Genomic DNA, 25,744 nt, shown 5'->3' with positions numbered 1-25,744 from the left:
TTACAATGAACAAAAAGAATTTTATTGGTATATATACACACAGGAATAACAGAGGTATTTGAATAATCAAATATGGAATGTTCACGAGAGTTAAAATAAATAATAAAGATACCCAGATGTGTCAGTGCTAACTCTAGCACCACTAAAAGGAAATGCCCGAACAGCTTTGACTCTGATGGGGCCATCCCAACAGAGTCTGTACAGGTTGCTACCACCAGAAAGTGGTCAATATTTCTGGAATACAAAGAGTCACTATAGTGCTTTCTACTGCTTTGCATTCTAAATGTTTATTCACTGCTTTCATCTCTTATTTCTTTAATAATAACTATTAAGTTTTGAAGTCCAAAAACATAACCCGTGTCTTGGCCCTCATGCACCACGCTATCTTCTCCGTAATACCTGCAAGTTGTATGGGCAAAGTCTATCATTCGAACATCAACTGAGCTAGCAGCAGGCTTATAGGCATATGCGCCTGCCGATTCATCTGAAGACTCCTCTGAAAGGCCTTCAAGGTCTTCTGGATCAGAGTCCACAGCTACCTCTTGTAATTCCTTTCCATCATAAATGATGAGCAAAGAACTGGAGTAAAAGCGGTAAGATTCCTGTTTCTCCAAGACTGATTTTAATTCAGTCAGTTTCTTTAGAACAGGTTCAAAGAGTTCTCTTCGCAGGTATTTCCCATTATGAAAGAACTGGTAAAGTGCTTCTTTAAATCCTTGGACCGAAAGCTTCCTTCCATGGTATTTATTCATAAACATTAACTGGCCAGAACCTGGCTGATAAACCTGTAGAAAATACAAGGCAAGAAAAGGACTTGTTAGCACTGAATGAAACAGTAACTTTGAATTAAAACCATCAAAAAATTATATGCTTCAGAACAGAAGGAAAACTTTTCAAAAGTCTTCTGATATAGCTGAAGGAAGTCAGAGGTGGAATATTCTAACTGCCAAATCATTCATATATAACACGTTTTAATTCCAAAGCAGATTCTTAAGGTGTATATTATTGTTTTTCCATTGATGAAATAAGACCATGGAATTTAAGTAGGATTAGAAATTTACTTGGCCACTATTTAAAAAGTCAAGTTACAACATGCATAATGGCATTTGGTAACTCAGGCCAATAACAGCAGTATCATGCCTATGCTTGTTAATTCATTTTGAAAAGCTACTGGTGGCAATCTCATGAAGGGGAAAATGGCCCTTTAAATAAAATTATTGTGTATGTCTACATCACAGAAGAAATCAACAGCTTGAAGCATATAACTGAGACAATGAAAATATATTTTAACACACCATAACAAATCATATTAGTATCTGCTAAAATGGTAGCAAAGATTAATGAGTCAGTCCTTGAAGACTAAACTGAAATGACAGTACAAGCTGGCCCTCAAATGGATAAAAATTAAGCATGGTGACTAAAACTAGGATCTCTAAAAGCAGAAAGAATGAACTAAGAAACTACTGGAGCAATATCCTGCAGCCTGAAATAAGGAAAGGGACTATGAATACCACGTTTATACCTTCCAAGCATCATTTGCAAAGGAGATGCTGCTGTTAAAGGGAAAGCACAGAGAGGTTTACCACTACAAGTAACAAAGGAAAGGAAAAGTGGGATAGGTGACCTCTTCTAGTTGTACAGGAAGATGAGAAGTACCTCTCTCATAGTAGTCATTCCATTCAAACCAAGCTTGCATAAAATGATGCATAGAGCCAGCAGAGAAGCAAGGAGCCCTAACTATTTTTATTGTCCATATTGCCCCATTCACTTGCATCTTTCACTTACAGGGAATAACTAAACAGCCAGGCAGCAGAACAGCTAACTGCTATCACCTACTCTTCCTCTGGACAGTGAAAATGCCTGCAGTGAAGGGAATAAAGTGCACACGGCTAGGCAACTTCCACCCAGCTATCAGTCCTTTTGAGCAATATGCTGCGATCAAAGTCAACGTGAACAGCCACAATGATCCAAAGGGAAAAGAAGCAGCTTCAATGTAATTTTATTTATTTACTTTTAAATTGCAAGGTGTCTTAGAAATCTTTCCAGAATGAAAGGTGAAACAAACAAACAAACAAACACCCAAATAAATAGTAACAGCTTGCCTTACAGTTACAATCATGTTATTTGTGAAAGGAGCCTTCCTTTGGCTGTTTTTATGAAGTGTGCACACTACAAAGACTTAGTGCAGACTAACACAAAAAAATCCTTAATAAAAATTATTTTTTTAAAAAAGCAAGGGTGCAGCCTATTAGTATCGTGAATAATTTGCAGTTTATCTGCATTCAAATTTAGTCTTTCAGGACTCCAGGACAGAATCTGCATTTAAAATCAATCAATCAATCTGCTAGTATGGGAGGGAAGAGAATGCATTGCTAGAGAGGATTTTTGAGTGCATGCTTCACTCCATGCACATGCATGTGGAAACAAACTCTCTGTGATCATCTCCCATATTGGATTTCTTAATCAAGGACAGCCTGATGGTTAAATAGCAAATTCCATGCATGGTGAGAGAAAGGCACAGTGGCTCACTTTCTCCGCTCTTGATAAGGAAGAGCATTGCTCTCAAGTGGCCCATCCGCCTGATTACAGTGATACTGCCACGTTCTGGAGCTTTCTTCAGCAAGATGGTGAATAAAATGTAAAATTTCTCAGCTAGAAAAGTAGGAAGTGGGAAGGTTACAAAATTGCCTAAAATGAGTAACACCACTGAATTTTTTTGAATTAGAGAAAATAAGGAGGACACCATTCTTAAATTGCCTGAAATATATAATGAAAAATGTACAGCGCCACTGCACTTAATTCTACTATTTGATGACAACTGTAATCAGTAGCTCACAAAATTCAGAACAGTGCAATGCTTGCCTAAGGAAAGCCAAAATTTTTCCACTTGAAGAAAACACAAATAGAAATTGGTTTCACTCACAGTCTAATAAGCAGAAACTATTCATTCCTGCTCTTTCTGAAACTCACCTGCATACCACAAACTCGGACTCCTATAACTGCTGAAGTGCTCTGCTGACACTTCCGGATCTGATTCGCCTTCTTTTCTTCAGATGCATCATCTCCATGCTGCCGGGTTCCCATCTTGAGATCTAACACACAAGGCACCTCATAACGCGAGGTTAGGTTTTCCAGTAAGATAAATTCTGTTTAGTTAAGGAAAGCTCGGAAGAACTGTGACCAAAATTATTCTTATACTTGAAGCCGATATAAAGAAATGTTCCAACCAATAATTAAAATTCTCAATGTTGCCCCTATTATTAGAACTTGTACAACTTATCTTCACTATTAATGAATGGCATTTTAAACTTATTGTTATCCACATTTCACTACAAGGTCTCGGGGCAGGATAACAAACATTCAATAAAACATATTAAATACCTTACTTGGAACACAGAGATTACTATAGTGAAAAGGGGGCACAACCCAGTCTAAAATTACTCATCTGCTCCCAGGTGACCAATGAAAAGAGTCTGGTGATGGTGCCAGGTAGAGTGATGGCCCCTTTGCCATGGGGAAGGAGTTCCATAACTGGGCATATGGGGGGGGGGGTGTAACTACAGAGAAGGTCCCCACAATACCACTACCTCTCGGGCCTCAAATAGCAGTGCTCCCCCAGAAAGGCCTCCACTGCTGATTTTAACAGTCAGGCAGGTCTGTATCATAAAATGCCTTGTTTTCCACAAACCAAAGAAAAGCATTGTTCTCTGAGATGATGGAGATTTAGGACGGAACCGATGAAACAATCAATTTGGCTTCGGCAAGCTTTTGCTCTGACACATAACTCAGGTGTAACCTTGGATAAACTATTCAGCTGCTCTTCTCAACTGTATAAAAATATTATAAACTATCCCAATCAGATATTGATGATAAGTTATCAATATTTCAGACAACTCCATCAGAAAATTTCTCTACGAGGCTTACGCAGAGAACCTGCATATTTTCACTGAACATTTTTCAGTGTTCTAAGGCCCCCTGGAAAAAACCCATTAGCAGCTCTTATACAGTGGTACCGTGGGTTACAGACTCCGCTAACCAGAAATAGTACCTTGTGTTAAGAACTTTGCTTTTAATTCCTTTCCATCATAAAGCTAAATTCCTTTCCCATTAGCTAAAGTGGTACCTCAGGTTAAGAACAGTTTCAGGTTAAGAACGGACCTCCGGAACGAATTAAGTTCTTAACCTGAGATACCACTGTATATTCATTTCCAGAAGCATACAGTAAATAGGCTACTTAAAGGCAAAATGCAGCCAAACATCATCTTTGTGCCACATCAGAGAACCAGCAGCACATTTATTATTTTCAGCACACAGACCCCTTTATCTATTTGCCTCCAATGGCAATCACAGAATGTCAAGGTGCCTACAAGCCACTCCCTGTAGACTGTATCTATATGATTTAGGGAAGTGGGTTTACGTGCAGCACATGAGCTCTGTATATACACAAAGAATATGTGTTAAACATGATCTCCCTCTATCAGATATTCTACTGGAAATACAAAATAGAGAAGAGACAGTAAGCTGCTGGCTCTGTCACTTAAGATAGCATTATTTTTCTCCATACAACTGAACAAAAAAAAAAATACATACTTCTTTGCGCCGATTAAAAAAGGAAACCAAGATACATTTGAACTTGTGATCATGAGAGGTAGAGATTAAGCCCTCTGGTGCCATTTGAGGAAAGAATGCTGGTGGTTCCAACATAAAGAAACAGCAGAACTTTACTTCACTGGGTCTATCCACTAACTAAAGCACGAGGTTCCATTTATAAAAATTAGATGTGCACTAAGAAATACCTTGATTTAAAGGCACGTCTGTACTCATACCACTGTCAGCACAGATCACCCCTCAACAGAATGTACTGGCTTAGAGGTAGATTGGCTTGGACTGCAGCATGACCAACATGGTTCCTTACATAATGCAGACAATAGCACTACCATCAATATCCTCCACCAACTGCAGAGATTACACATCAATTGTTCGCTACTGTAAAGGTAAACGGTCTGCAGATTTATGTAGCATCAGCCTAAGAACTACAATGGTGCCCTGCAAGACGAATGCCTCGCAAGACGAAAAACTCGCTAGACGAAAGGGTTTTCCGTTTTTTGAGTCGTTCTGCAAGACGAATTTCCCTATGGGCTTGCTTCGCAAGACGAAACGTCTTGCGAGTTCTTGCGAGTTTGTTTCCTTTTTCTTAAAGCCGCTAAGCCATTAATAGCCGCTAATAGCCGTGCTTCACAAGACGAAAAAACCGCAAGACGAAGAGACTCGCTGAACGGATTAATTTCGTCTTGCGAGGCACCACTGTATGTGAGAGCCTGAATTCCAACAGCAGAAAATAGTACATTATAGTCATTTCCATCAGCCAATGCTGAGAAACACAAATTTGGTCTAAAAGTTCCCGTTTGAGTGACTTGTCACATTTGATATTTAACTATTCAGTTCCTACGATAATGTGGTTCTTGTTCAGTTGTCATACATTTATTTGCACAAAGGATACTATATTGATTCCGATGTTTTGCATTTTCCTTCATTCGCTTTAACTGCTGCTGATGACATTTCATACTCCAAGGGTTATGGTGTTTAAACTGAGAACTGACATTTCCTTTTTTCTCCACACTGTAATACAGCACTTCAGATTTCTTCAGCAATTCGAATTCTTCCTCTAACTTATGGCTGAAAAATAAGAACCAAACCTTAGTATTAGTGGTCAAGTGGAAGTATCCTAGCCTTTAAAAAATCATTTGAAAATATTTGTGCTCTGCTAGCCTTCACTTGTGCATTGCTTACAACTAGCCTATTTCACAATGATTTTTAAACTGAAAAGTGGTATCCACTATCTTTCTTAAATTAACCAAGTAATTTGTCCCATGGTTTCTCAGTCAAGCCTTCACCCATGTTTTTAAAAGAGTACTGGCATCCGATGAGCACTGATTCTAGTCCACAAAAGCTACCGTATTTTTTGCTCTATAAGACTCACTTTTTCTCTCCTAAAAAGTAAGGGGAAATGTGTGTGTGCCTTATGGAGGGAATGCAGGCTGCGCAGCTATCCCAGAAGCCAGAACAGCAAGAGGGTTGCTGCTTTCACTGCGTAGCGATCCCTCTTGCTGTTCTGGCTTCTGAGATTCAGATTATTTTTTTTCTTGTTTTCCTCCTCCAAAAACTAGGTGCATCGTGTGGTCTGGTGCGTCTTATAGAGCGAAAAATATGGTAAATAAGTGCCTTGTTTGTAAGGTGCCACAATATTTTTGATTGCTTTTGAAGCATCAGCCTAACATGGCCTCTTATGTATATATTTGAAGAGCATTATTTAACAGTTGCCACAGTTTATAACTTTCAAGATTCAAATGACACCATGTTCCAGATATTCTTCTCCTACTGAAAATGCCTCAATCTAATCCTGAAATCAATCAAATTAAATATATTGTAGGCCTGAAAAACTAGAATTTCAGAGCTCCTTACTTAAATTTGAAAAATGACTTTCTAGGCACAAAAATGTACAGTACACAACCCTATCCAGTTTTACCACACTAAGTCTGCAGTTTTATACAGTTATCTATAAGGAAACCCATTAAATACAATGGGAACTGCTTCCAAGTAAAATGCTTAGGATTGCACTGCATTTTTTATTTTATTTTTTTGTAATTCATGAGATTTGAGTGTACACAGAAGAATCATGTTATTAGCTTTTGCTTTGCTTACTCTTTTTTTAGTTACCTTTTCATTTTCTCTTCTTTTCGGTGCTGTCGAACCCACTCCTTCGTTAACTTTTCATTTTCTAGCAATACAGTCTTTTTATTAGTCCACCGTAACAATTTATTTTTAGGTTCACATTCAGAATTATCTAGGCTTTCCAAGTTATCATGGTCCCCATTTAATGGATATGCTATTAGACACAGGTTTCCGTCTTCATCCTCTTCAAAGCTTACCGATACCACACCTTCAGAGGAAAAATAAGATATACAGTTAACATTAAAGAAATGAGAAGCATATACAGCTTACAACACAACATAATTTTGCACTAAGAATATAGCAACTTTGGTTTTTCTCTTACCCCAGTCCTTAGTTTTTTATCTTGCCACAGGCCAAAACTCATCTGTCAACCTAACAAATATCAAAACATCTAGACAAAGTGACACCTCACAGAGAAGACAATTTATCATGAAGACAACACATTAATGATACAGGAGATTCTTCTCGTGAGCAGAATCACATAGGAATCAAATAATAACAGGAGACGTTTTCAATTATTGAATTTTTTTATTATTTTCTTTTTTTTAAAATCTGACTTATCTGTCCCTAAAAGAGATGTAAAACATTGTATATTTACATCTTGCAGTGAAATGTGCCCTGCACAGAAACACCAAAAGCTTTAAGTTTTGCTTAACAGCAAAGCTAAAAGCACTTATCCAAACAAATGGCTTTCAGGAGGGTTAATAGATTCCAGGGAAAAGGAAAGGCTTGCAAGAGCAGAGCAAAACAAGAACAACATCACACATTACAACAGACAACTAATTCAAAGGGTTCCACTTAGAATCACCACGTTTAATTTTACAATTTTTATTTTCCTTGGGGGAATATATTTTATTGATTTCAGTTATGTAGCAGTCTTGCAAAGGAAATAACAAAATGAAGTACAAAACAAATTTGACTGAGATACATCAAAACATGGTGAACTTTGAAAGCATTTTTGCTTCCTCATCTCAGAGTCTCTAGAGCATTGTCTTATGTTTTGAGAGTCTTAGAGGAAAGTTCTGACAGTGCCATATAGGAATGCTATGGCAGAAGTTGTAACAACTGGCTGAATGGGGCTTTTTTTCTCAGTCCTCTCTCTTTATCCTGAAATCAATCAATCTGTACATTCTTGCCGCTCATCACTAGAGTTCTTGGCGAGAGACTGGCACTTCTGAGAAGGGCAGGCAGCTCTGGGACCTACAGTAGCAAGGGTAGGGAGTGCGGAAGCTCTGACTGACAGTCCTGCTGCCCACACAGGAAAGAGCTACAGGAAAGGGGGGGAAGCCAGCTAGAAAATGGCCTTTGACTTTATCCTGGAAAAAACAACAGAGATGGACCAAATGAGGCCCCCCCTTACCCCTGAATCCCTCCCACACATCTCCAAAAGAGAAAAACCACATATGCTAGTACAATTTATTACATTCTATCAAACATTTATAAAGTACATTTTCATCTATTCATTCCAAAAGCTTGTAATGAGGAGTTTTCAAATGTTTCAGTAGGCGTGCACATCATATAGCAATACAACTAAGAGACATGTCTTAGTCTTTTAATTGGTGAAATAGTGGTTGCTTTATTCAGTGAATAAATATAATACAATGTAAAAAGGTAATCAGATTTTAAAAATTCGGGTATCTTTAATTAAATTCCAGTAGTACCTCATTCAAAGTTAAAAGTTTTGATCAACTAATGCAATGCTAAGAACTGGAATATCTACTCCCACATACCATCGGAGACAGTCTCTTCAACGGTATTTCACCTTTTGCCTACCTAATGACTGCATTTTTTCCCCATCTCCTTAAGGGCAGAAACAAGCTGAATATGTTTTAACAGTAAATTTTAACTTCCCTGCTATGCTGACCAAATTGTTAGAGGTAGAAAATAATCCAAAGAGCCACAATAAACTTCTGTAAGACAAGCAAATCTTATCCAGTTTATTTTTTGTTTTGTTTTAAAAAGTGCACACACACATATACAAATCAGAAAGAAGCAGCACATTATTACTGAAAACATTTACAAGCTATTATCAATATACTTACCTACCTGTGCCTAAGGCCGATCTATAGGCTATCATCAGCAGAGTTGTTCTACTCTAATGCTGTTATTCAGCCCAAAGACCCACTGGCAAGCATCTCCACCCTGTATCTCCACAGCCTGGCTCAGACAATATCAAAATGCATGAAAAGAAATCCCCTAAAATCTCTTCAGCATAAGAGACTTTAGAGACAAAACAGCACATTTGGATTTACAAACAGAATAAAAAAGCCCAACCCCCCCTTCTAAGGTTGGTAACATACCTTCATACTGAGGAGTGAATTTACGCATTTCTGTAGGAAGGGTCTCATAGAACAGGTGTTCTCGCTGGATAAGGGGCTTACAGATGGTCTTGTCATTAAACCGGAGGACACAGGAGTGACCTCCAACCTGATGAACAAAAGGCTCTAGCAGGACGCCTTTGGAATAGTGCTCCACTTCCATAGCTCCAAATGCCGGGCTCATCCTTGTAGCACATTAGACACACCAATGTGGCAGTTGTGAAGGCAGCTCACACAGAGATCGCTTCTCCAGTATATGTTTATTCCCGCTAGAAAGTCTATGGAAACAGAAGAAAATCCCTTTTCGTTTAGCAACGTTGTCTGAAAGAGCACAAATAACAGATTCTTTCGCAACCGAGAGCGAGAGAAAGAGAAGTGAAACTCTCCGCTCTGAAGCAGAAACTGAAAAGAGCCAACAAGCTCTAAGCACTGAGACAAACAGGAGTGAGGTCATACCATAATCTGCATACCACGCCTCTCACAATTTTAGCCAATTGGGATTAGCACACAGCTACTAGGCGTGCCTATTACAAAGGAGCAGGGAGAATGTCAATGCAGAAAGTGGAAGGGGGAGAAGCACTCGCACTGTTTCTCTTGGCTGTTCAAATCTGCTAACCCTTGCAGCATTTTATTATCAGCACAATAGTCCACAGGGCAAAACTGTAGATAAACGACGCATTTCCACTCTTTTCTCTATATCATATTGCGGATACCCATCTAGCCTTCTAAAGCCTGTCGTAGATAGAACATGCAAATAACACTGTGTTTCCATTTGATGCTTCCTTTCTTTTAGTCTGCATGCATACATACACACGCTATTTATTACTATTCATTTTAAAAAGAAAGAGCCTGGCCACAACCTAAACTAGCCTTTGAAAAGAGTTCCTCAACACCATTTTGAACTCCCCAGGTAATAAAGGAGTTTGAAATTTAGCTTTTTGAGCTTTTTTAAAAGAGGGGTCCCAGAAGAATAAACACAAGCATTTTCCATTTAATTATTATTAGGTGAGTTTGTATTTTTGCACTTTAACTCAAAGGTTCTCAGGATGGTACTTAACAATATATTAAAATATACAAATCCATTTAAAAACATATAAACAGCAAATATAATATGAATCAGAATGTCAAATTAGCTTTTTGAACTCAAGAGTTTAAAGAAAAGCTTTAGACTTCTGAGAGCAGCTTCCAAAAAGAGAACTGAAAAGAATTCATGTTCAGAAAATTGTGCATACATAGATCACACAAATAGATAGAAATTCACAATCCCCCTCATTAGTAAAACACATCAATACCTATTGTGCATATTTCCATAAAAATAGTATGTTCAGCATTGCTTGTTTTATTCTTAGCAACCTTATCTCCAACTTAAACAGGAGGATAATCTTAAAAGTTTACTCTGTATCTACATATGTTTTTCTCCTTATAAGATGACAAACATTGTATCGTACAGAATTAGAGTGGTCTTCAAGACTCAGGATCACACATTTAGAAGCTCAATGGTCTATTTTGATCATCTTGAAAAAGAAAAGCAGAGATGAGCTAAATCCTATTAGCAAATATAGCAAAGGTCTAATATAGTTTAGTCTTTAAAATTTGTAGCTAAAAATAATGTGACCACTGGTTCTCCCATAAAGAGTGTTACATGAACAATCATGCAGCTAATTCTGAGAGACCACAAAGTGTTCTAGGTCGCAGACTTATTTTTAGATAGGCCCAAGTACAGGATCACAGTGCAAAGCTGTGCAAAGCATGTCATCTTAGAAATAAATCCCAGAATTCAAAGATCCTTGCTTCCAAGTAGGTGTGCACAAAATTTATCTTAAAAATTAAATGGCAATGGATTGCAGAAACAAACAACTCTTTTTTATAAAAATTGATAAATTTCTAGAAGTGTATGTGTGCACATGCACAAACATACAGACACACAGAAGGCTTTTAAATAATAGATGTGTATATGATACTGATAATATTGAACTTATTAGCACTGAGGATACTTAATTCTTTTTAAGATACATTTTAGATCATTTTCAAATTTTGTGCATTGTTTTGTTGTTTGCTGCCCTCGGTAGAGTGAACAGAAATTTAACAAATGCTTGCTGGACCATAACAATATTATCATCAGGAACACTACCCGGTGAAAATACAATGTAATCCACACTTAACAAAATATTTTGAGCTCAATAACTTCATACCTGTGATACTACAGAAGATAAGCAATGAGTATACCTAATGTTAACTCTTAATGGCTTACCGGTGTGAAGCACATTCTGACTACCTAACTACTATTGCATCCAGTCCATTTCTGCAACACACTTCTATCCAGAAGATGGCACTATTTTTCCAGTTCCAATGAATTACTCTACGATAGCAATACCCTCAGATAAAGATGCATCCAATGATCACCTACTCGGGGTAAGATGCATTGGGTTGTATTCCTACTCAGAATAGACACTGAGTCTATTTTTGAAATATGGCAACCCTAGCTTACTTCCAAATAAACAAGCTATTGAAATCATGACAATACATTCAAGAAATTTTGCTCTGTCATCGTAACAGAAAATGCATGCATGTGTGCAAACACATAAAGACTTTGTCAAAATAATCTCTGCAACCTCTGATCCTCACAGAAAAATGTATTTGCTACAGATTTCACCTGATACGCAAACATATGCCACTCTCCACTCTTCCCCAGCGAGCTCATTAATTTTTCAAGCGCTTTCACAACTTGTTTTCTTTCATATATGTTCAGAGCAGTCCACAGAGGATGCTGAACTGTGTGTATTTACAAAACTGCATTCTCTTGGGTATCACCCAGGACATGATTCAACAGGCCCCACCTTCAAACATGAGCATAAAAGCTGTCTCTCATACAGGGGCATGCATAATATTCCAGTATTATGCAACAGAATCTTGCTTTTGTTCTTCATGCATTGGTAACCTCCTGCTTACACTACAGAAAAACATTTCCTATTAACATGCCCTTGAAAATGGATTTGAAAAGCATCACAATTAGTCCAGATGTTGCAGTCCCTTATTTACTGATGTGCATTAAAGCAGTTGTGACTTCATTGGTTGTCTTTTTACTTCAAAGCACAACTCATAGGTGCTGCTTTTTTAAAATTTAACTTTGAAGTCCTAAACAGCCTATGTCTTGCATACCGCACCACAGAGCATCTTCTCATACATACTTCCTCACATAATATCTGGCATGGGCTCTACACCTTTTCACATGCTGTCAAGATCTAGAAGTGGAGCTGGCCCTTCTCTGGCATCTACTCTTTGGAACAGTCTTCTCTGGGAGAGCAGACATCACCATCAATATCACCTCTCTTCCTTGAATCCTTCCCATTGGGTAGATGACAGTAGATCACACACACCTGAAGGAGAGGGGGAAAGCAGCTGGAGCAGGCCCTGAAGTAGTCTTTGCCTCCCTTCCCTGGAATTTTACTTGTGATTACATTATTGTTCCCATACCAGAGAATGATCCCTCATAGTGAGCATATGGTGAAGCAGAGATCTAAATCACAGGCTTCACAATTCATAACTTGTATGTTTAACCACTTCACTAAGTTTTCATGGTTCATGGTTTTATTTACTGCACATTTTCAATCTAGAGACTGTGTTACCTATACTGATCTTGCTGGTCAGAAGTCCATGTGTAAGCTAAGAGGGATTAAAAACAGTCCCTGTGGGGCTTGCAGCATACTTGACATTTAAAAAGCCTGTCTGAATGCAGTTCAAGGCAATCCTAAACTACTAGGTGTCCCTAGGCAAAGTTTTGTTATGTACAGCTTTCCAATGATCCATTCCTGCTTTAGATCAAGGTAACAACAGCATCTTTATTCTTCACACTTCCACCCCAAACAGGATTTTATGTCTTTTCCCTCATAATACCATTTATATAACTCTAAAGGAAAAGCGTTTTAACTCCTGCTAAATCTTCTGAGTATAAAACATAAAGTATTTTAATTATTAACAATCTTCCCCAAGAACATAATATCCTACTTAAATATTGAGATGTAGAAAATGACCCATGTGCCTGGGAACATGGAGTTCAATTACTGAAATACAACAAATGCTTTTGTTTTGGCAATAGCCTTTCTAAAAGTCTTCTTTTTTTTCCAAAATGGCTAACTCTCTCTACTTCATTTTCATTATTTCTGCTCTCTCATTTCTGTCTAACTACAAGTTATGCCCTTAATGAAAAAAATCTTATTTATTAAACTATCTAGAAAATTATCCAAAATACTGGCTATGCACAGTCTCGAGCATTCAGCGTTTAACTAAATGCATCCTTGAAATAAAAAACCTAGAATAAACATTGGGTGTTGATATGAATGGAGCCATTAATAGTCACTACTTTAAAAAGAGTAAAGGGAATCTGAATTGAGGTGGGAATTTTTAAAGTTTAAAATTTGCAAAACTCTTGCTTTCCCAATGAGCAAGCCACGTGAGTGAAACTCCTTCACATCAGTCTCCTTCCGTCCCTCTCTTTGTTGGCAGACTTGCCTATCTCCCCTCCCTCCCTCAATTATTTTGCTTAAATGAACAGACTACCTACTTCTCATCAAGGAAGAGACTGGATGTTGAGGATCAGAAAGTTCCCTGGTACTTGGGACACCTACAATAAATATTTTCCAGCTACTTCTTACAATGATTTTCTTGCCCTACTAGACTAATATGTTCTGGTTTTTCTCTACACATGGAAGTTCCTCCTGAGAAGCTGAGAATGCAGTTTATTCCCAAAGTCGTTCCCTTTCATTTCATATGAACCAGGAATAATCCTCCGGCTTTACACTCACAATTGCTAGAATTACCATTCCACACATAAACCTGCTTTGGGAGAGGCGAGAAATCCATCCATAATACTTTTATCTATCCTTTTGTCCAAAGGATCAGGGCAGTAGAAGTGAATAGCCTCACAGCCGCCCCAGTCCCCAGAAGACATCTCTAGTCACCTTCACGGGATACCAAGAACAGCAGAACATTTCAGTGTCCCCATTCCTAGCTTCACAAGGAGCAAAAAGTCAGTACTGACTTAACAGGGAGCCCACATTATCTAGATATATTTTGTTTCAGAAAGTTTAGTTTTTCTAGTTTTAGAGATCAAAATCTATGCTAAATACCAACAGACTTCCAACACTGGATTTAATAACTGGATGGAAATCCTACTTCAAGTCCTATTACTGCATTCAGTACCAGCAGCATTATGTATGAATGGAAATTTTTCAAGAGGTTACTAAAGCAGAGCTCCCATAAGAAATCAGCATCAGCAGCAGGGATGGAAGCAAAGTTTCTCTTGAGAGAGAAAATACAAACAAGTAAAGCAAGAACACAATGATGGAACAGTGCAAAGAACAAAAAGAGGTCAAGAGAAAATAGAACTGTTTATTACATATTTGCCAAAAAAGCTTATTTTTGAGGCAGGACGTGTAGAGACTATTTCAACTATTTAAAAGCATGTGATCCTTAAATCTCCTTGATGGAAGTTAAATCTAAAATTAAGCATCACATCTTAACCATGGAAAATGGTGAAAGTTTTATTATCAGTCTAGAACACACACATCTGAAATAAAATGTCACAGTAAGGATGAATGCTGTTTGGTGGCTTGCAATTCAAAAGAACAAGATCAGCAGAAATGTAAGTCTATTTTTTGCATAATATTAATCAAAATAAAAGTCACAGTAGATAGAGATGATTGCCTCTGAAAGTATTGTAGAACTAAAACCTACACTGGGGTTAATAATAATTAGGCTTCACGCATCATTAGCTGTACAAATGGAGAGGGGCAAAAAGAGGAAGGGCTTCGTCATGCTGATTGCTGGACTCATAATTGGGGCAAGGGAGGGGGAGAAATCAGCTCCTTAACTTCTTCAACAACCAAATGGCACATAAGCTTTAATACACTATCATTTTAATTACAAAATGATCCCCTCTTATATAAAGAAAGATGAATTATTAAAAAATAACACCAAAAAAGAAGTCAAATATTTTCCTTGTTAAAACTTTTAAAAGTAATTTCAGGAGATCTATGACCATATCATGATTACGCTGCTCGGCTTTTATTTCCATTGTACTCTCACAGGACACCTGCAGTCAGCAAAGGACATGCAAACAACATAGTTAAGTAAATGCAAGGTGAAACCTTTAAAGAGCAGTGTATCAGTCTAGAAAACTGCAAGATCACATTAAAGGCAAGAGGGCAATGCCTCCTCTACTATCTAATTTATAAACCTTACATGTAGATATTACAAGAACTGACCATTTTTGGTAAATGACAAGAAACGTGAATTCAGACAAGACAACCTCAGATGAATTTTGTGAAAATGTGAGAACAGATAAATAGTATTTCACATTTCTGACATACACAGGTAATGTCAAATTCTGTGACATTTGTTAGGGTTATGATGCAGCTTTAACTATTGCACACGAATCCATGCATGCACAGAGCCGTTAAATGAACAACGATACAGTGGGTGAGGGGGGAGCTCTGGCCTTCCAGATAATGTTGGATTGCAACCTTCAGTCAGCATGGCTAATTGTCAGGGTTGATGGGAGTTATAGTCCAACAACTATTTGAAGGGCTGCAGATTTCCCATGCACCTGTTGTACAAGATCAAGGTAAAATAAAGTAAAAGCTCCTCTATGATATAGCTGATTTCTTAATTGCATTGCAAGCCAATGCACATTGTGTAGCTGACCAAAAAAATAATAATAATCTGTAGAAGATCCAGTTTAGCATCTCTGCATCTTGCACGAGAGATTAAAATTTTCCATTGCAGGGTAAGTTTTTTTCCACTGTTCCTATGTTCTCTTTCACTTCTCCTCTTTAAAGGTTATTAGATTTTGAAACAATGCAGGAGTAGGGTGTGGACTCCGTATCTGAACTGAATGTCAGTAGTTTGACACTTAATAAATTATACATTTTAAAACATACCATACTGGGCTTTATTTAGTAGCATCTAATCAATTTGGATTTATCTAGCAAAATATTTCTTCAAAAATTTGCTTTCCTTTTCTATCACAAACTATACCAAATACCAAGACACAAAATGACTTTGACTTTGTTAAAATTGTCTGTAATTTGATTAAATAACACAGCTTGGACACACTTTTAAAATATGAGGATTCCCCAACCCAACAAACACTCACCCTATTGGAACCGCGCACCCCCCCCAAAAAAAATCATTTAAACAAAATGTAGCCTTATGGTTTTGGAAAGATGCTTGCTTGTTGTGTGTTGGTTGGTTCTGTCTGCAATGTCCAGATTCTTTCTATTATGAGTTGCCATAATGCGTGTACATCTACTTGCATTAGGAAGAATGTAATACAGTGGTACCTTGGTTCCTGAACAGCTTAGTTGTTGAACAAATCGGCTCCCGAACGCAGCAAACCCAGAAGTGTTCCGATTTGCGAAAGTTTTTTGGAAGCCAAACGTCCGACACAGCTTCCGCTTGAGTGCAGAAAGCTCCTGCAGCCAATCGGAAGCCACACCTTGGTTTCTGAACTGTTTTGGGAGTCAAACGGACTCCCGGGATGGATTAAGTTCAAGAACTAAGGTACCACTGTATATGTGATAACAACAACAGAATACATTCAGTTAGCATTATTGTTTGTGAATCTAACTGATGGCCCATCATCCCTGTTGCAATCAATACGTTTTGAAATTAATCAATCTTCTGTTTTATACATCTAACAGGGGCAAGGTCCAAAGTGGCAAACAGCCACAAGGGAGGGGGGATAGAAATACATGTGGTGTTGCCCAGTCTATTTCTACTACGTCTCAGGCAATGGCTAGCAAGGAGAAGATAGCTCCTATGTACACCTAGGGGAAGGGGAAAAGAAAGCATGAAAGAAGTAGGCACAAGTCCAGGTAGGCATAGTTAAATCCATCCTGAATAGATACTTGTAGATACATATTAAACAGTTGTTACAAGTAAACTAATTTTTTTATTAAAAACCAAGCCCTATTAAGACTGGTACAAAAAGAAATCAGACAGAACCAGCAAATCTGAAAAAACAAGATAATGATTAAGGTAGCTATTGTTTTCAATACCCTTGTTGGAATGTTGTTAGAATACCTGCCAGGCATTTCACCAGACTGTAGCTATTCTGTGTGATTTTTACAATATATTTTTTTTCCCAATGGTAGGACCACACCCTTATTCTTACTTACACCTCTTGAAATTGTTCCAATATATGGCACCTTACAATTTTACTCATTTACAGGTCTACTGTGACTCATTTCCTGTTAACTTCTAGTGATTGCTTCTACTACTCACAGCAGTTTGCTATTGATTTAAATACTATACAATGGGCCCGCAAACAACACATAATATACATACGTGATTGGGACCTGAGGCACGCAACTGAAAAATAAATACAGTGGAACCTCGGTTTTTGAACGTAATCCATTCCAGAAGTCCGTTCAACTTCCAAAATGTTCAAAAACCAAGGATCAAAGGGCTGTCAGCAAGTTCAATGGGGAAAATTGAAAACGTGCCTCAGAAGCAATCCGACTTCCGAGATGTGTTTGAAAACAGAAGCATTCACTTCCGGGTTTTCGGTGTTTGGCTTCTGAGACGTTCGGCAGCCGAGACGTTCGGAAACCGAGCTTTGACCGTACTGTATTTTTCCATGAATAAGATGCCCCCATGTATAAGATCTCTAATTTTTTAACCCAAATTAAGAAATCAGTATTTAAAACATGAAAACGGGCAACTTTTTTTTCATTTAGAGTGCCAGGGAGAGCTTTTTTGGGGAGATTGCCTTCAAGCCCAGGCAGAAAGTGCCCAGGATCAAAACAGGCGGGCAAGAGAGGGGGAAGAGAGGGGGCCCGTCTGTTGCCCTCCCGCGCTTTGTAGCCTAAGCTGCAACCTGCCCGATCCTGCTCTGCACGAAGACCACGACAGCAGCGCCCAGGTCCTGGTTTCAGAGCCACCAGAGCTGGGAGCAATCCAGGAGTGCTCGCAGCCAACCGCATCTCCTTGTACAGGGCAAGGTGAAGCAGGTGGGCACTGGAGCCAGAGAAGCCACCCCCTCCCCTCCCCAAAATAACACCTTCAGTGTGGATTGGCAGCCACACAGCTTAAGTCACCAAACTTTGGAAGGTCAGCTGAAAGATTAGGAAGGCGGGCAGAGTAGAGTCTTCCAGACAGGGCGACGAGGCGTCCTCTTCAGTGTCGCACTAGAGGGGCTTCTACAGGATACCTCGTGAAGCTTGAGCTCCATGCACCAGGCTCACTCCTGGCTGAGGGGGAAATAGTGCCTCTGAGCATGAGCAAAGCGCCTTTCCCCACAGTGTAGCCAGAAAGCAGTCAAGCTTTCCAACCCTGCCCCACATTCACATTCTGTGTATAAGATGACCCCCAATTCTTGACTGAAAAAAATCAGCAAAAAACATTGTCTTATACACAAAAAAAGATAATAAATGGGTAGGAGAAACCAGTTATGGAAATACCATATTTTTTGCTCTATATGACTCACTTTTCCCCTCCTAAAAAGTAAGGGGAAATGTGTGCGCGTCTTATGGAGCGAATGCAGGCTGCGCAGCTATCACAGAAGCCAGAACAGCAAGAGGGATTGCTGCTTTCACTGCGCAGTGATCCCTCTTGCTGTTCTGGCTTCTGAGATTCAGAATATTTTTTTTCTTGTTTTCCTCCTCCCAAAACTAGGTGCTTCTTGTGGTCTGGTGCATCTTATAGAGCGAAAAATACAGTAGCTCTTTGAGCCCTCCAGTCTCTAGGAAGAAGGCAGGAAGGCTCTTGAAGCATCCCAGTGCCTGGTTAGCAAGGCAGAGGGCAAGGTCCGCTCCAGACAGGTAGGGATGGTCACACAGGAGGGTAGTTCCAGGGGTTGCTGGCTTTAGGTGATTTTGCCTTTGCATACTGGCCTCGGAACCAAACCCTCATGTAAGTGGCAGGCCTACTGTATAGAGATTTACAACTAATGGAAGGCAGTACATAAAGTGGCTTGTAACACCAGTTACAGAGCCATCTGCTTAAGAAAAAAGTCCTAATTTGCCTGAAAAAATAATGACACAGTCAGACCTCCTTATAAAGAGAACAGCAAAGGACTCTAATATAACTTTATTTTGTGCTCCAGCCTATCTTCACAGCCCTAGTTGGGTGATTCCCTCATGAATTTGACATGTGATAAGCTTATTACCTTTGCCATCATGCCACCCACTCTTTGCCATATATGCATACTGAGGGGGAACATCTGTAGAGGAGATCCTATGTGTGTAGGTTTTCCCCCTGCAGCCAGGGGGGCCTGGCTTAATAGACTACAGTATAGTGTAAGCATAACTTTTATATGCGCTGGGAAACAAAAAGTATTGTGTGTCTTGCTTTATTGTGATATTCACTTTATTGCAGTGGTCTGGAACCAAACCCACAATTCTCCGTGGTATGTAGTTCTTATATTGACTAGCTGGAAAAAGAGTTTAGGGACAGGAGAAGCTTGATGAAGCTGGTCCTTTTAGCAGAGCTGGCAGAAAGACACAGCATCTTTTCTCTTGCTGTTGGAATGACTGCTGCCAGTTAAAGGAGAGTAGGTCTGGTGGAGCTGGTATTTTCAGGCATAACTGATGGACTGTTTCCCATTATCTCTCACTGTTGCAGCCTGCTGGAATGGAATGTGTGTGCATCATCTTTTAAAACTACTCTGGATGCTTTTGAATGGGCATAGCCCATAAGCTCAAGGTCTCGTTTCCCAAAAAGTTGCTACTGCTGTAATTTATGACCAGCCATAGCACTGCCAGGTCTTCCTACCAACATCAAATGCAAGCTCTTGAATTTCCTACTTCTTGGGATGGGGCTGTAGAACAAGGAGTACTTAGAAGTTATGTGGGGCACCAATGCTTTATTTTTCCACAGAAAAAAGTTCATTGATAAGAATTAATGGATGCCAACTGAAAATACAATATAATGCAAACTTGGCAGTTTCATTTCAAAATTTTTAGCTTTCTTTACTAAACACAAACATGGAAAATTTGACCATTCTGTATGGCAAGTGTGGGGAACTCTTTTCAGTCTGAGAGCCACATTCCCTTCTGGACAAGCTAGTGGGGTGGGGTCAGAGAACAAAGTAGGCAGTGCTATTAAAAGTTAGTTTCACATTCAAATCATGCAACTAGAAAGTCACTTGGATGCCTTAGACAAGCCTCCATTGTACATGTGAAATATGGAACTAATAATACTGATCAATCTTAAGAGAGCTGTAGTTGTTAGGATTACTGAAATAATATATATGGTGTGTTTTAAGATGAATACAAGTGTAGAGTGTAGTAGCCATGATATAAATGCCCATTCAAGGACAGTCTCATATAGTAAACAATCCTTATCGGGGGAGGAACTGTAGCTCAGGGCACATACTTTTGATGAAAAGGGTGCCATATTCAAACTGATATCATTAGTGAAAAAACAAATCAAGTAGCAAGTAGGGCACCACTGCCAGTCAAAGTAGTAGGCAATACTGGCCTCAACTGATAAATTGTCTGACCCAGCTTAATGTTCCTATTACCAAGGCACTCACACTGATCAAAATGCCTTTGGTTTCCCAAAGGGATGGAAGATGGCATGCTGAATATTAACTGAGAAGAAGCATAAGTGTCTATAACAAATATCAGTTGGGCATCCAGAAGTTAGGCTGCTTCTAGGATCCTAGGCTATGTACCTCACCTTTCACAGCATGTATAATTTCATCTATCATGTTACATACATGCTACTTCGGCAGGTCCACTACAATAACAACTTCAGTGCTTTCTGATTCAGCATTGTTTATTCTATAAATGGCACCACTGGAAGACATAATCTGGAATTCTGAAATGTAGTGCAATTGGTATGCTGATGACACACAGCTCTATCTCTCATTCCATCCTCTAACCACAGAGAAGTTGTGAAAACTCTGACTTGGTATGTGGAGTCAGTCTTGGCATGGATGGAAGAAGAAGAAGAAGAGTTTGGATTTGATATCCCGCCTTTCACTCCCCTTCAGGAGTCTCAAAGCGGCTAACAATCTCCTTTCCCTTCCTCCCCCACAACAAACACTCTGTGAGGTGAGTGGGGCTGAGAGACTTCAAAGAAATGTGACTGGCCCAAGGTCACCCAGCAGCTGCATGTGGAGGAGCGGAGACGCGAACCCGGTTACCCAGATTACGTGACTACCGCTCTTAACCACTACACCACACTGGCTCTCAGTGTGGATGGGAGCAAACAAAATGATCCTTAATCCAGGCAATGACAGAACTCCATCTGAAGGACTAAGTATGAAGTCTGGGGGTACTCCTGGAACTAATCAGATTATGTAAGCAGGCAAGAGTGCCTTTTACCAGTTTTGTCTAGTTGTGGTCTTACTTAGAAAGCATGGATTTGACTAGTTACTCAAGCACTAGTCACATTCATAAATCACAGTAATCATCTGGACTGGTGCAACATTGTCTATGTGTGGCTGCTTTCAAAGTTTTAAAAGTGCAATTGGTACAAAGTATATTTGCCCGAATGTTAGTTGGTGTGTGGGACATAACACATTGATATTATATCAACTACATCTTTTTCTGGCCTCAAATTAAAGTGTTGCATTTAGTCTTTAAAACCCTCAGTGGCATGGGACCACTTCCATCTACATGAATGCGCTCATTCCTTAAGAATGGTTTCAGGGGCTCTACTCTCCAGTTCATCTTCATTGGAAATATGGCTGGTGGGCATCAGGTACAGGGCCTTCTCACTGATGGTGCCAGTTCCAAAATACCCTCCTGGGGAGATTGGACAGGCTCTACTTCATCTCACTTTAGATTCTGTGAAACTTTTTATACAGACATCTACACTACTACCTTGCCCATTCCAAATAAATGTCATCGTACCTTGTGAGTGTTCCGATTTTCGAACCCTCTTTTGGAAGCCGAACGTCTGACAGGGCTTCCACAGCTTCCGATTGGCTGCAGGAGCTTCCTGCAGCCAATCAGAAGCCATGCTTTAGTTTCCGAACATTTCAGAAGTTGAACAGACTTCCGGAACAGATTCCGTTCGACTTCCAAGGTACAACTGTATTGGGGTGCTAAAGTTATCTCTAGTTGAAATATGGCATCCTAGTCAAAACAGATATGCATCATTTTATTTATAAAGTATTTAGCAAGCTTGTTGCAATGGATAGCAGAGGCATTAGTCTCTCCAATCCAAGTAATTCAGCTAAATGGATTATGAAAATGCAAGGGGGTCATACAGCCATCTGTGTCATCACCACCATCTCCAATGGGCTCTATGCTTTGTGAGGGGGATGAGGGATCCCTTCGTTGGCCATCAGTGTTCAAAATCAGCCAGGTGCGTTTTGTGACAGGCGTAGGTCCAGTTGCAACTACATATAAATCTCTGGATACCTGGCTCACAACTGGCATCTCCATCTGGCTGGCCCCTCCAGCTTTCTTAAGAAGGTAAGCAGAAAAGCTTATTTATTGCATTTATATCCCACCTTTTCCTCGAAGGTGTACATAGTTTACTCCCCTCCTCAGTTAATACCCACAAACACTTTGTGAGATAGGTTAGGAGGCTATGACTGGCCCAAGATCATCCAGGAAGCTTCATGACTGAGTGGGGATTTGAACCCTGATCTCCCAAGCCCTAGTCCTACACTCTAACCACTACACCACACTGGCTTCCTAGAGTACTTCTCCTATAGGGAAGCTATATAAATTCAGTAGGTAAATAAATATGGGGGAAACAGTCTGAAATATTTTCATTGAAGCTTGAATTTGTTTTGTTCTGGATTGTATTAGTTGATGTTTTAATGTGTTGTTAACAACTTTGAGATTTTCTCTTTAAAATATAAAGCAGTATAGAAATGAAATGAATAAAAATTGTAATAAAAAACCACACTGAGGGAAAAGACATCTAGACATTCTATTTTGACAACAGTAACCTAGGTTTAAGGCACCATTTGGCGATTAGCTTATATATCTGAGTTTCCTAATACTGCCCAAATCCCACTTTTAATAATATCCCTATTTGTAGAAACTACTACTTTTTGCTTCCTAGTGAAGTCAACGGTTAAAAGATGGTGGGATGTCTTGTAGTTTCACCCCATCCATCAACAAGATCTCTATCTTTACTCCCTTAAACATGCAAGGGAAGGATCACTGGTGGCTGTGAAGTGACTGGCAGACAGCTATAAGATCTTGGCTCTCACATGCCAAACATCCCCAATGACTGTGGGGAACTCACATAAGTAAATTTGGATTATGTAAATACTTCACCTCAAGCAACAGAGTACTGCCCCTTACTGGCAAAAGGGGTGTAAACAACCAAAACAATCCAGTTAACTAAGATGTCAATAGCATTTATTATAAATTGACTACGTGCAATATATCTCCATTAATTTCATTTATAAATCCTAAATCGGGGACTGAGAACCTATGGCCCTCCAGATGTTGGAACTTCAGCTTCCATCAGCCCCAGGCAGCACAGTCAATGGTAACGGATGGCAGGAGTTGTAGTACAACATCTGGAAGGCTACAGGTTACCTACCCCTATCCTAAATAAGCCAATTTATGTCCAGCTTGTCCTTCTATATCATACCTTATCACATATCAGAAGAATGTGGAAAATATGGTGACACGGCCAATGTAATGATGGTTGACAGTTTGTTGTCTAGAAACTGAAGGATCACTCATAACTGATGGGAAACAACCACTCCTGCTCACTGCACAATGGAGCCTTGAAGTAATCACTGGTGACTTAAGCTGTTTTCACTATAACCATCTGGCGAGAAGGCTGACATCTTTTGTCAATGATTAAGATATGGTAGCCATCTTCATGTATTTTGGATAATTTGGATAATTCTGTACCAGGATGTAAACTGGGAAGCTTTGGAAAGCTATTAAAGTTGATGTGGTACAGATAATAATCCACATCCCCTCAAGAGGCAATGGACCACCATATGCATTTCTATCAACATTCCGGAATCTCCAAAGCTTCCTGCAGTCTCCTTGGAAAGCTACTTCACTGGTTGCCTTCTGGTTACAACTTTGTTCACATAACATTTCAACTAACTTTCAACATGACTGCTAACAATCACTGAACTTCTTCCATGTGTGTTTTGTTTTAGCTACATTTTTGCACACTTTGGAGCAATTTGCTCTGAAAAAGCATTCTAATTAAATGTTAAGAGCTTTGGAAGAAGTTATTTGGGTAGATACTGACTTACTATTAGCCATGTTAATATGCCAACCACAGCAAGTCTGTAGGGCATGGTGTGCTATAAAATCAGGCCGAAACAGAAGAAAATTACATCAGAAATATAGAACACTAAGACTGTGTCATGCGCATGTCAAAACAACCACAGTACCACAGGCTGCTGCTAATATTTTTTCAGGGCAATAAAAGGTCTTTCAACACACAGTGTACTGCCTGGGAAGAAGTCAATTAGACATTAAATTAAATAGCTAATAGGTTACTACAATGTAAGACCAAGATGTTCCAAATTCATGACACAAATCTCATATAAATACACCAGGCAGGTGCAACATGTGGAGAAAGGGGGGGAAAACACAGGAGAGCATATACAAGTACCTGGTTAGTCATCCAGCGTTATTTCAAAATTGCAGAGTAACAATGAGTCATGCATTTCCCATCACAATAAAAGCTTTAAACCACACCCACCCAGAAGTTCAAAGTACCTCACCATTTTATGACCTCCTGGCCCTATGCGAAAGGTTTTCTAACCCTGCGTACACCTTCCGATAAGGGAAAGATAAAGGAAAGAGAAATCTCACCAAAGGAGAGAAGGATGACGATTCAAGTGTTAAAACAAACCCAACATAAAAGTGCATGTATAATAAAAACGCAATAAAGGGGGAGGGGTTGAAATGTTCGCAGCAATTTTCTCCTCCTGCCCACCCCCGCCCGACCATTTTCAGTTTGGATGCCCGGTGATGCGGGCCCACATCACAAGCCAAACGCAACACAGAGCGCGAGAGAGCGGTGCTCAGATATACCGAGCGGCAAACCAATTCCTGCCGGGTAGAAAGTGGGGAGGGGGGGATTGCAGAGAGACAAAAGAGGGGGGTCCCACATCATATGCGCTGGTACTGGGATGTGTGGGGTTTGAGGGGGCAGGTTAGGGGGCACCTCAAAGGCTTCGTTTCCTCATCCTACCCCTCTCCTAGAAGCATCCCTTGGAAACAGCGAGCCTCCCTCTAAGTCCGCTGCCTCCAACGACGCTGCCACGGCGGGGCTTTTGGGGTTTCAACGGCTACAGGAGCCGCAAGAGCTGGTTACCTCAGGCGGGCTGCCTGAGGACGACGGGAGAAAGCAACGTGGTACCGGGGGAGGGCGAGCGGGTGCGGATGTGGCAACCGGCTCCACCCGCAGGGAGAAGGGGCGGAAGATGGTGGCCCTGCCACCCAGCCGCCGGCTCTTCTCAAGCCGGCATGGAAGGGACCTTTGGGCTCCTATCCCAAGACGGGATGAGACTCCTCGGTTCTTCCTCACACCTTGAGACACCCAAGGGTGGGACCGATAATGTTGGTGGTGATAATAATAATACAATAATAAAAACCGAGAGATGCGGTTACCTGCCAAATAGCTCCCCGCCAGCAGCGGCTTCGACTCTTTTGTTTCTCAGAGGCCAAAATGGCGGCGCCGAGCGGGGCGGCCCTTCCCCCGCTGGCAGAGGGTAGGCTCCGCCCCATGCATCTCCA

General features: G+C 39.9%; 1 protein-coding gene across 1 annotated transcript; it reads right to left on the bottom strand.

Annotated features, from left to right (window-relative positions):
* IP6K2 (inositol hexakisphosphate kinase 2) lies at positions 1-25,744 on the bottom strand. The gene is made up of 6 exons (XM_028719152.2): positions 25,619-25,744; positions 9,033-9,328; positions 6,718-6,940; positions 5,501-5,676; positions 2,971-3,146; positions 1-785 (listed from the first exon to the last, which is right to left on the bottom strand). Exons 2-6 carry the CDS (start codon positions 9,232-9,234, stop codon positions 288-290), a joined length of 1,275 nt encoding a protein of 424 aa, XP_028574985.1. The 5' UTR covers positions 9,235-9,328; positions 25,619-25,744; the 3' UTR covers positions 1-287.

The sequence above is a fragment of the Podarcis muralis genome, chromosome 2 (genome assembly GCF_964188315.1).
Source record: "Podarcis muralis chromosome 2, rPodMur119.hap1.1, whole genome shotgun sequence".
Taxonomy (NCBI): Eukaryota; Metazoa; Chordata; class Lepidosauria; order Squamata; family Lacertidae; genus Podarcis; species Podarcis muralis.
This window is presented reverse-complemented; position numbering and strand designations above follow the sequence as displayed.